We start from the raw sequence: 12,361 nt of genomic DNA, 5'->3' as shown, positions 1-12,361 counted from the left end.
ATACTTTTAGAAAAAAGCCGTGTGAAATCGCATCTGTACGTCCAGGCAGCAGAAAAAGGACACGATAATTTCTATTACGTAAACGGCATCTTACCTCAGTACAGCGCCTTATTTTTGCAGCGTAGAATCAACAACTGGCTCCTCCCCTTGAGGACGGAACCGCAGCAACAGAATGTTACCCCTTCTCCTCCATTTCACTGCTGCACACAAAATAAAGCTGTGCAAGGGGTTAGTATTGTAGTCGAGACGGGTGAGGGGCAAAGCCCAGCCGAGATAGGAATTCCGCGATGAAGAGTCTTTCCTGATGCAGCGGCCTAGGGGGAGGCACACTGCAGTGACATGGACCAATGAGATGACGCAGAATCCCAGCATCTCCTATTCATAAATGCCCAGTCCCATGAAAACACAGTGCTTGTCACACGTTGTCAAATATATTGCCAAATGGAGTTCACACACACAGGCTTTTCTTTGCAAGCGACAGCCTTTTTTTTTTTCTTTTTTTTGTAATTTGTGTCATTTGAGGTCAAAAGCTCACAATAAAGAGCTATGGTTTTCCTCTCTTCCTTAAGTGTACAATAATATTAAGTACAGAGAAACGCTTGTCTATCTATCCGTCCATCTATCAGCTTATTGTTTTGGAAATATACAATGGGTCAAGAGTCATCTTACCAGGATCAGTAAAACATCTAATGTGCCTTAGGTCCTTAAAATGCCCTTTGAGGAATTTAAACTTTTTTTTCAAAAAAAAACAACTATTGCAGTTTGTACTATACCAATGAAATAAAGGTTGTGATCATTAATAGCTGCCATAAACCCACCCATCCATTATTTATACGCTGCTCAATCATTTATTTTTTTTTATTTTATTATCTTATTTAATCAGGGACCATGCAATTATCATGGGGCACATAGAACAGATGTATTACATATAGAGTGTGTAGCATACAGCTAATTTACAACTTCCATCCCTGGTTGGGCTTTTAAGTAAAAGTGGTCAAAGGACCAACAACACAAATAAAAACAACACAGGCAACATTAAAAACCTAACCCCCACCCACCCACCCACGCACACACAAACACACACAATGACACAATCACAGACAGTCAGACCTTATAGATTTCATAGGTGGGTACATTCTTGGTTTTCTTTCAGCCAATGCTTCACTTTTACCGTAAAAGTTTTAAAATCTGTCATCCTGTTAATATCATTTGGTAATGTGCTCCAGATGTGACAGCCTTTGATTGAAAAGGCTGTCTGTCCAAATGTAGTTTTGCGGTAAGCTATTTTGCAATTGTTGTTGTTGGAGCTTCTGGTGACCCTGCTGCCATGTTGTCTTTGGATGAATCCCCAAAGTGGCTGTGGTGCTGATTTATTGAGTCATTTAAAGATTATTATCATTATCGTATTATCATTATCATTCCCTAATGAAGATAAAGCAGGTTGCGGGGGCACTGGAGCCTATCTCAGCTGATTTAGGGTGAAGTCAGGACAACCTTAAATATATATACACTACCGGTCAAACGTTTTGAATGCTCCAATTCTTTCCATTTTTAAAAACTGAAAGTAGTTCAAGGCCAATGGATAGCTTGAAATGGTACAACTGTAAGTGGTGAATTGCCAGAGTTTTTTTTTAATAAAAACAAAAGGTAAGGTTACCCAAAACTGAAAAATAATGTACATTTTAGAATGTTACAAAAAAGGCCCTTTTCAGGGAACAAGAAAGCAGCTTAACTGTTTTGCTGCAATGGAGGTTGATCAAGTCTTGAAAGTTGATGATTTATTGAAGATTTACTGAAAACCTATATCCCCCATGTGAAAAAAAGTATTGCCCCTCTAAGCCTATTTGAGCCACCCTTCTCGGTAACAACTGCTGTTAAACGTTTGCAGTAGCTTTTGATCACTCTTTTACGACGCTATAGGACTACTTCTGACTCACTCTTCTCTGCAGAAGAGTTTTAATTTGTCCACATTAGATGGTTTTCAGCCCTGCGACAGACTGGCGACCTGTCCTGGGTGTCCCCTGCCTTCGCCCAACTCAGCTGAGATAGGCTCCAACACCCCCCGTGACCCTAGTGAAGATTAAGCGGTGTATAGAGAATGGATGGATGGTTTTCAAGCACGAACTGACCTTTTAAGATCTTGCCATGATATTTCAATTGGATTCAAATCTGGACTTGGCCTCCAAAACCTTAATTTTGTTCTTTTTGAATGTTAAATGTTAAAAGTACAAACATGAAGAAAAAATCTGAAAATTGTGGATGAAATCACATTAAAATACAACAAAAGACAACTTCATTTTTAATGATAATTTCATTTTCAGTGACTTTTTATTTTCCATAACACATTTTATTTTCAATAACAAATTCTCTTTTTTCAGTGACAGCCTATACTGTTTACTGGTTTTAGCTCCATACAGAAACAGCCTTGAGTCACAGTGATACAAAAGGACAATGTATAGATGTTATTCTGAGCTGAGGATGGACCGCAGGACTGAGGACAACAGAAAATTAATGTGCAAGTATGTTTACTCATATCAGCTGTCATGGTAATGGTAATAATGCTATTGACTAGAGCATTTACATTGTTTTTGTTTAATGAACTGAGCTGTTGTAGGTTAATGGGTTAAAAATACAACAGTTATTTATTTTTTAGTATCTGACAAAAGTACTTGTCTTTATTACTAAGGAATGTCTAATAAATTCAGTGTCGTATTTTGTTCAGTAGAATTCCAATTGAATGAATTAGCAATTATAAAAATGTGTAAACTGTATTGATATAGCAGATGAACACTTCCTGAAGGCAAAACAACTTCAGAATTATGGCAATTGCTTGCTAAATAATTTTGTGTATGTTTGAGTTGTTAGAATGAAAGTCTTTCTTTTGAAGTCATACAAAGTGAAAATGATTTACCTCATGATTTATGCATTATCTGTAAAATTGAGCAATATGTCAAAGTATGGATGCTATCAGTCATGATACAATAATACAAAACATAGAATATATATCTGTACAATATATTTTACTATCAAAATACTTGGTGACCTTTTTTTGTAAGTTATTTTCATTGAACTTTCATAACTGATTCAACACTCATTAAACTTTTGTAACTGATTCAACGCACATGACACATTGTACACACAAACAAAACTGTTACTAAATAGCCTAATCCAAGTAGAACTGAGTTACGCAATTTCAAAACTGTTCTTTAAATATAAATAAGAACATTTTTGAACATGGCCATATTTTTCATTTTCGAGACAGTGAAACAACCATTATATCTCTCAAATTCACATGCTTATTGGAACATATACTTAAAGGTAAATTCTTAAATTTATTGAAGATGTGGCTGCTGACAAAAGCAGCAGGATGAACTCTGAAGCGTTTTGAGCAATTTTAATTGCTCGTATTTAGCCAAATGCTTCGGAACTTACTGGACGACGCTTCATGGTGCAGATGAACAATGACCTGAAGCACACTGTGAAAGCAATCACAGTGTTTTTAAGAAAAGAAGTGGATTGTTCTGCCATGGCCAAGTCAACCTCCTGACCTGTTTTTAAGTTTGCTTTTTGAAATTGATTTCTGGGGATAAAGGAAAAGGGCAGACAAAATAAAACGTGTCTTCTTTCTGCTCCCTTTCATTCTTGTTTGGAGACTGTATTTACATAAAACATTTTTTTTAAATTTTACAAATGATTGAAATAAAGAATAAATACAATGAAATGAAATTAAGCACGCGTGTCATTTGCTAAAGACAAAACTGAAGGAAAAACACCCCAAGAACAAGCAGGAACTGAAGACAAGTGGTTAAAGTCTTCCAAATAATAAAAGTGACAATTTGAATTATGACTGTGTTAGTTTGTCCAATTAATTTGGGTCCCTAAAAAATGTGGAGGGCACATATAAAATGTATTGTAATTCCTACACTGTTCACTTGATTTGGATGTAAATCCCCTCTAATTAAAAAAGAAAGTCTGTACTGAAAGCACATCTTGATTGTTCATTTCAAATACATGGTGGTGGTGTACAGAGCTGAAATGCTGAAAATTGTGTCAATGTCCAAATATTTATGGACTTGACTGCACACGTACGCTCACTTTAACTTTCTGCACATTTGAGATGGAATGACCCACCCACCCCACCACCCCCATAACCTCAAAGTGGGATTGTCTAACCTTAACAAAGTACGTTTGTTCAATCCAGTCACAATCTTCAGCTGACCGTAAACAGGTTGTGTTTGCATCTAAACCAAACCTTTATCATAGCAATGTCACATCTTAAAAGTTATTGACTAGTTACTTATTTTTCAACCGTGATTTTTACCACATCATTTGTGGTAAATCTCCTCTGGGTCATAAAATGGGACAAATGTCCTATATGGCTGTTTAAGTTGTCTGAGAAGTAGAGGAGGATATGTTTCTATGGCAAAACAAGTGATAAACATACTCACACACTTATGCAACACAAGATGGACCTTCAAATCAAATCCTGAATGGTCCATAAGAGATCAACTCTGGGAGTACATCTTTGTGTGTGTGTGTGTGTGTGTGTGTGTGTGTGTCAGTTCTTTCTGTATGAGGAATGTGGGGCCAATCTCCGGGATCCTATTTTTCTGATGTCACGTCATTTCAATCTGGCATGGAAATGGGTACAAGGTGCCAGGCTCTGATGAAATGCACAGAGATCTCATTATGGGTGGAAGTTGCCCCACTGGAGTGTAACAGGACAGGCTGAGATGAAGAGGGCTTTAGAGATTGGGGATTGGTTGGTAGCACTGCAGGTCCAGGTCAGGCACAAAAACCTGTCTCCTCTTTTGTGTTTCAGTCAGGCCTGCATTGTTCAAACCCTCATTAGCACAAGATAGAGGAGGCTGTTGTCCAGGACAGGCATCATTCTGCAGCAGCTCCCCAGAGTATTCACAACAGAACATTCAAACTGGGACGTGAAGTGCTTCTCTTCTTTGTTACAAATTGAAATTGCAAACTAACTAAACAAACTTCAATGCAGGACAGCAGAAGTTTGCTCAGAGGCACCAGTATGGACCCTTTATATCATGGAATTACAGCAATGAGGAGAGGAAGCTGTGATGATGCGACATCTTCACTGCAGCCTGTGAGTAATGGTCCACGATCGACTGGCAAAGGTGAAGATGATCTTGTTGGGGATGTTTTATAAGTGTGAATCTGTTCAATTGACCCCAAATTTAACATGTTTGAAAGAGTGCCTGCCTCAAGACATTTACAACCAGGTCCATAAATATTTGGAAATTGATGCAATTTTCAGCATTTCAACTCTGTGCACCACCACAATGCATTTGAAATAGAACAGTCAAGATGTCCTTTAAGTGCAGACTTTCAGCTTTAATTTACATCCAAGTTAGTTGAACTGTAAAGGAATTACAACACATTTTATATGTGCCCTTCACCTTTTACAAGGACCAACACACCAGGTGTGTGTTAATCCCTCATTGTTTTGTTTACAAGAACAGATAAAAGGAGTCGAGTTCATTTCAAGTGTGGTATTTGCATTTGGAATCTGGTGAGATCAACTCTCAATGTGAAGTCCGAACAGCTGTCACTATCAGTGAAGCAAGCCATCATTTGGCTGAAATATCAAAACAAATCCATCAGAGAGATAGCAAAAACATTAGGTCTGGCCAAAACAGCTGTTTGGTACATTCAAAAATATGAACTGGTGAGCTCAGCAACATCAAAAGACCAGGAAAACCATGGAAGGCAAGTGTGGCAGATGACAGAAGAATCCTTTACCTGTAAATATATACTGGAACTTTAATACGTTAATTTCTATTAATTAATTACAGAAGAAATAACGCATTTAATCGGACTTTTCTCACTTCCCTAATTTGTGGCACACCAGTAACACTGATGAACAGTCCAGCCCAGTAGGTGGCAGTAATGAACCTAAAGTATAACTGCAGCATTTAGTCTATGGTCTGCTATTTGACATAATAAGTAATTATTTTCAATTCAACTAAATTTTGATTGATCATTCAATCAAAGAATGGACATTCACGTGTTTATAATTTAAAATTTGTCAAATTAATAAAATGGGACATATAGAAAAAAATTATTTGGATGATTTAAAGCCTAGATTTAGTTAGGTTTTCCATTATATGACACATAACAAAAGCGTTCAAGGACCTTCAGAAAGTTGAAAATCCATAGATTAATTTTGTTTTCATAGTTTCTGGGTCTGAACAATGGTATCATTTTGATGGTTCTATTTTAGGAATAAAATTTTTTATTCATAAACAAAAATATTTTTTCAAAAATTAAAAGTTTATAATGAACTGATTAAAAGACAGACTTATTTTGGTTTAAGTTATCTGCTGAGGCTCCGCCTCTGTGGCAGTGTAATAACTTAAACTACAAACATGTTTTTCATTTCTATTTATCTGCATTTTTCATCTGTCTGCGACATTCACAGATTACTGCAAACCCAAAATGCAATTAAAGCAATTATATTCAACATTTTAAGACTTTTTGTAAACTGAAACACTTTCCGTGCCTTCTAAAGTCATCTATTATGAAACGGCTACACCATCAGAAATTTGCCGGTAGTAAGACTGTTGTAGCTAGCGTTAGCTCTGGTGCTAACAGCAACATGTGTTGCATTGAGGTGATGAGAAAACTCTTTGTTGCACAATTTGCACCCAACCACGCTTTTATCCAAGCTGCCATCTGGAAGATTTTTAAAAGAAAACTTTTATCCCAACAAGCACAATGTGTTCTTGTCTTCCTTCAGTGTTCACCAAACCTCATTGTGCTCTGTCGTCACTCCTATGTATCTTCTTCATGGCTGCAGACCATAGACCCTAGGCTGCAGACAGACTTTAGGTTCATTACCCCCATTTACAAGGCTGGAGTTTTCATCAGTGCTACTGGTGTGCCACAAATTAGGGAACTGAGAAAGGTGTGACAAAATGCGTAAATATATATTGGTATATTACATGCCTTATGTTTTCTTACAGCACCTGAGACACTTGGCTCAGCGACGGCGGTCTGCTCCATCTCTGATCTTTGAGAAAGCTTTGGGGATTCCATGGTCTCCCATCAGGTGTGCACATCATTGTTTTAAACGTGTTTTGAACATTTGCTAATGGTTAAGTAGCTGTATTTGAACCTTTGCATTTTTTATTAAATTTTTTTTTTGCAATGTAAGGAAAGAGAAGAATAAATTAATGTAGCAGACATAAGAGAGAGGAAAGTAATCTGGGCTAAAATCAAGTTAAATCTAATTAAAATGGTAAAGTTTAGTAGCCCACCTAGGTCACATCTTGTGTCATTTCAGCAGCTATACATTTAAATATACTTAATTGTTAAAATTATGTCATTTAAGCATACAAATCTAATGAACATTGAAGTTGTTGATGAAAAAAAATTACGTGTTTCAAAGAATGCAAGAGAGTCCTGCCAAGAAAATAAACCCCAGCTATACGTTTAGGAAATTATTTACTTCCCAATTTATTATTTGACAATTATTTTTTATTGATTGTATGAAATATTACACATTATTCTAGTGGGTTTTTTTTAGGTTTCTTGTGCTTTATTAAAAACATATTGCCACCAAAATTCAGTCTGAAATAGAGTAGGAGTTTATCATGAACCAAAATGGTCTCTGAGAAGACACATTCCAGTTAAATAAATGATAATTGATTAGATTTATATAGCACTTTTCTGGGCACTTAAAGCACTTCACAATGGATCCATTCACTCACACATTATCACTCTGGTGGTGGTAAGCGACATTTGTAGCCACAGCTGCCCTGGGGCAGACTGACAGAAGCATGGCTGCCAATCCACACCTACAGCCCTTACAACCACCACCAACATTCACACACCAGTGTGAGAGCAGCACTGGAGGCAAGGTGGGTAAAGTGTCTTGCCAAAGGACACAATAGCACATAACTAGGCAAGAGCGGGAATCAAACTGCCAACCCTTCAATCATTGGAGGACCCACTCTACCACCTGAGCCACAGCCGCCCCAAGGCTAGGAAATAGAGGATGGGAAGACAACATTTCATATTTTACTCTCCTTCTTACAACAATCATTTGTTTCAAATGTCAGCTGAGAACTCTGAAGCTGCGCATTATTACATCACTGGGTATGATGGGTATTATGAAACAGGTTTAAATGAAATCTCTGAACTTAAAATTTAAATTAAACATTTCATTTAGGGCTGTATCTGCTATTGAGAACAGGTGAGGCCATGCCTTGTAGGACATCTAGGTTTTAGCAAACAAGAGAAGTTTACCTTAAGTTGACACATGTTAAGTTGACATAAGTACAGATATAATGAAAACAATTATTTGCGGTCACTGTTATGTAAGCTGGAGAAGACAAATGCTGACCACTGCTTTAGTGATCTTGTCAACAAAACTCTGCAGTACCTGCTTAGAGTTATTACACTCCAAAAACCCATTAATATTAGCTGTATGAGTTTGGCTTTGACACAGAGCTCATTTTTTATCCTGATATCAGGCCAAGCTAACTTCCACTTTGGTGTTCAAAAGACAACCAGGACTATTCTTTTCAAAAAACATAATAACTGAAAAACAATAAAATAAATTTGATCATCAGATTGCCGTCAACATGAAAATTTTCTTTTGCTTTTATCCTCAGCCTCAACAAGCTCAGTCCTGTCATACTACATCTACAGCCTGTTTGGTTTCTGGTCAAGTTAGAAGTGTGGGCTCTGTACCACCTTCATTTCTGACATTTAACTTTGTAGAGTTGTCATTCCAAGTCTTTGTGCTAAAACCACAAGAGCATTCCGTGGGCAAGTTGATCACAGCAAGCAGACAAACGTCAGACACAGCCCACTCATCATGAATTTCCTGTAGGTGTGTGTATGTGTGCGCATGTGTGTGTGTGTGTGTGTGTCTGTGTGTGTAAAAGAGATAGTTGGCCATATCTAGAGAAATATAATTATTAACCCAACATATTAGTTCACATCAAGATGTAGTGGAAAGAAAACATGGTTATTCAACAAAGTGTTAATCTTGTGAATCCTTGTAATTAGAATGAGAGCTCAACAAATACTGAATAACAGAAATCCACTGGTTAGACTTATACTTTATTGTCCCCATGGGAAAATGATTTTCCACAGCACCATTCCACTTGATTTACATTGACAAGACAGTAAAAAAAACAAAAACAAAAAAAACATTGTACAGAAACATTGTTCAGCATATAAGTGTAGTTTTCACCCTTGACAGATCACCCTTTTGTTAAGGGTTGCTATAACACATGGGATCAGGGTTTTGCCTAGTCGTGCTTGTCTGCATCTTAGTGTTCTGTATCTATGTCTTGAAGGGAGGAGGGTGATGTATGTTTTCAGCAGGTGTATTATGTTGTGTTCTATTATGCATGCAATTCATGCAATGCATGTTACTGAAGCAGGTGGAGCAGTACAGGAGGACTGACTGGATATGCTTTGTTACAGCGACAGAAGGAGATGTTACTCAGTGTGAATATTTGTTTTCTGGGACATTGACATTCATCGATTTTCAACAGCAAAACATTTAAATCAATTTCAAAATATTAATACATAATTGTTCATTGACATTTTATACTCTCAATAAGTGGAGGTGGGGGCTGTACTTACAGAGTGATTTTTTTTAAAAGTGGAAGCAATTTAATAACACACAATTTTAAATCTTGATTCTATACAAAACTTCATTGCTACACATTTTGGAAAAACTTGATATAAATCAAATTGTCTAAAAGACACTGGAGGGAACCTGAGGAAGTGTGCATTGAGTTGCCTACGTTGCCCAGTTGGTAGTCCAGGCTTGGCACAGCGTTAGTTATGCAGCTAGCCTTGATTGTGCAGAGGTAATCAATACGTAAAAACAAGCTGTATTTCTACAGATAGTTGTAATGTCATGGTAAATGCAGAGACCCAAGCACAGACAGAGACATCACACACACAAGGCAAATGTTGAACAATTTATTCATTCACAACAATTTGCAAACCAGTCTTAATCACGAGGTCCTAAGATATGCAGGTTGGGGAAGCTAACCAGGACCAGATAATACCAGACTAGAAGAGTCTTATAGGAATGAGGATACCAGTGCAAAACAGGAAAAAACTGATTTACTAGGCAGGAACACGCACAAGTAGCACAGCAGACAAAATGCAACACACAGGTTGTACTTAAACTGAACGTTGTGTAAGGGAACGAAACAGTCACTATATTGGTTCTAGATTCACAAGTAGCACAAACACAAAATAATAGTATAGCAAGCAATGACAGCAAAATGATCACTAGGCACGAAAGTGAAGCTAATTACTTAGTGGGCGACGGAGGACCAGGATCGAGATGGGTGTTAAATGAAGGCAGCTGTAGGCAGAAATCCAACAGGGAGAGGCACAGAGAGCTAAACATGTTAGCAGGAGCAAGGCAACAGAACACAAACTGAGCTGACCTGAGTTGACTAATTGTGTGTAGTGCAATGGGTCTGGCGTGGAATGGTGAACTGAGACCTTCTTTTATGGCAGGTGGAGAGGTGAGCCACTCCCCATCATAGTTGTCCTCACTCAAGCTGATTATCCAATCACCTAGACAGGAGTAAGCACACACATACCACACTCACACCCACAAGTGGAAGGGAATAGGACATGATGTTTACCCAATGCATACATCCTTTACCATACCTTAGGTATTTTTCACAATACTGGTATTTGTTGCTTTTGAAAAATGACAGGCTATTTGCAAAGCTAAATTAACATTAGCCACCTCCTGGCTGTAGCTTTGTTTTAAATGTACAGATGCTAGAGTGTTAACAATCAATTCTTGCCTCACTCTCAGTGAGAAAGCAACAGATTAAACTCACCAAACATGATTCTTCTTCTTCCACTTTTGATTACAGATAATAAGTAACTCTAAGCAATCACATTTTTTGAACATTATTGATTGACATTTAATGACAAAAGTCGTGATTCACGAGAACTTTTTAACCAAGTCAGTTTTATGGTTTATGTTGTCAGTGAGTACACACAGAGTTCTTTTACTGCTTTATTTGCAGGCATTTTATGTGTCATCATCAGTAGGCCACAAATGCCGAGGGGTGTCAGGGAAAGTACCTGTACTGTAGCACTTTGCATTTCTTCCCTGAACCGAGTCAGTGGGAAGCGCATTTATCAAACTGGTTTCACAATCACTTAGAACAAACAACAGCTCTTACTTGTCAGACATTTAGACATGTTTGACAGAGGAACAATAACATAACCACTGTACTTTCGTCCATGTATGTGCTGAATTTAACTTGACAGTCAAACGCATTTCAAACATCAACACTTTGAGGGCATTTGATTCTTGATCCGCAGGTTTATTGACATTAAAAGAAGCATGAAATTGAAATAGACGAAAGGCATGATCAATGTCATGCTTCCTTTTAACATGTACAAATATGCATTGTAAACATCTGAACTTGCAATTTAAAGTAAAAGAAATCCTTTTGTAGATGTTGCCATTTAACATTAAAAGTTGTATGCATTGTATTTTTCTCAACCTGAAAATTACATATTTCACAGTATATTTTAACATGAATCACTTGTCTTTAAATCTCTTTATTTGTAACCACTCTCATACGAGCTAATTGTAGAATATCAATTAACAGCCATTAGCCATCGTAGCTGGAGAAAGTTTCGAACAACTTCCCAAATGTAACACCATCCCAAAAACAAACTTTTGCAATTGTACATTTTCTTTTTTTTCTCATTGTTTTTATTGCAGTTTTTAAATTTTAATACAGAACAATGTCTTTAACAGACACAAAAAAAATTATTAAAGAAATTAAAAATAAATAAATAAAAAAGACAATACAGCTCTAACTTGCGGAAAAAATGAATACAGAATTTATAGAAGTTGGTGGATTCCACATTCTGAAAATTATTTCAGTTGTACAGGATTCCTTTTAGAAGGGTGGAGGAAAGGTCATTCCCGATATAGTTCAAGTATGGGCGCCACACTCTGAAGAATTGGTCCACACTAGAATGCATGATACTGGTGAAATATTCTAGAGGGATCGGTTCAGAGATAATTTTTTTTCCATCCGCTTACAGAGAGGGTCTTGTCACTGACCCACTGCAAAAGAATATTTTTTTCTGGCAGCAAATGTTAAAATATTATAAAGTCTCTTGCTGGTTGATGTTCTTGCATGTTTACTTGGAAGTTCCAGGATCAGAGACACAGGGTCCATGTCTATGTTAATGTGTTAATGTACTTTCAATTTCACGGATAATTTCAGTCCAATATTTGGGGGCGAAGCTGGAGCCGGTGCCTGAGGCCCCTCCGGGGGCAGAACTGGACTGGACTGGAACTGAACTGAGCTAG

At 37.3% G+C, this 12,361-nt stretch overlaps 2 protein-coding genes and 1 long non-coding RNA gene across 6 annotated transcripts in view; 2 read left to right on the top strand and 1 right to left on the bottom strand.

Moving 5' to 3' along the window:
- Window positions 1-356, bottom strand: part of si:ch211-278j3.3 (E3 ubiquitin-protein ligase RNF19A) — a 28,433-nt gene extending 28,077 nt beyond the window's left edge. The window contains exon 1 of one of the 4 annotated variants that reach the window (XM_051960915.1): window positions 95-356. The gene's annotated coding sequence lies outside the window, so the exon portion shown is untranslated. The remainder of the gene's footprint in view (window positions 1-94) is intronic. The other 3 variants (XM_051960914.1, XM_022205134.2, XM_051960913.1) reach the window with 3 other exon arrangements.
- The window catches only part of LOC127537755 (uncharacterized), a 329,554-nt gene that overhangs the window by 6,831 nt on the left and 310,362 nt on the right, over window positions 1-12,361 (top strand). The window lies entirely within an intron of this gene.
- The window catches only part of tagapb (T cell activation RhoGTPase activating protein b), a 33,913-nt gene continuing 26,421 nt past the window's right edge, over window positions 4,870-12,361 (top strand). The window contains exons 1-2 of the mRNA XM_022205138.2: window positions 4,870-5,110; window positions 6,990-7,075. Coding sequence (XP_022060830.2) covers window positions 5,000-5,110; window positions 6,990-7,075 — 197 coding nt within the window. The 5' untranslated portion in view covers window positions 4,870-4,999. The remainder of the gene's footprint in view (window positions 5,111-6,989; window positions 7,076-12,361) is intronic.

This window comes from Acanthochromis polyacanthus, chromosome 16 (assembly GCF_021347895.1).
Source record: "Acanthochromis polyacanthus isolate Apoly-LR-REF ecotype Palm Island chromosome 16, KAUST_Apoly_ChrSc, whole genome shotgun sequence".
NCBI lineage: Eukaryota > Metazoa > Chordata > Actinopteri > Pomacentridae > Acanthochromis > Acanthochromis polyacanthus.
Note: the sequence above shows the minus strand (reverse complement) of the source record. Positions and strands in the feature narration are given on the sequence as shown.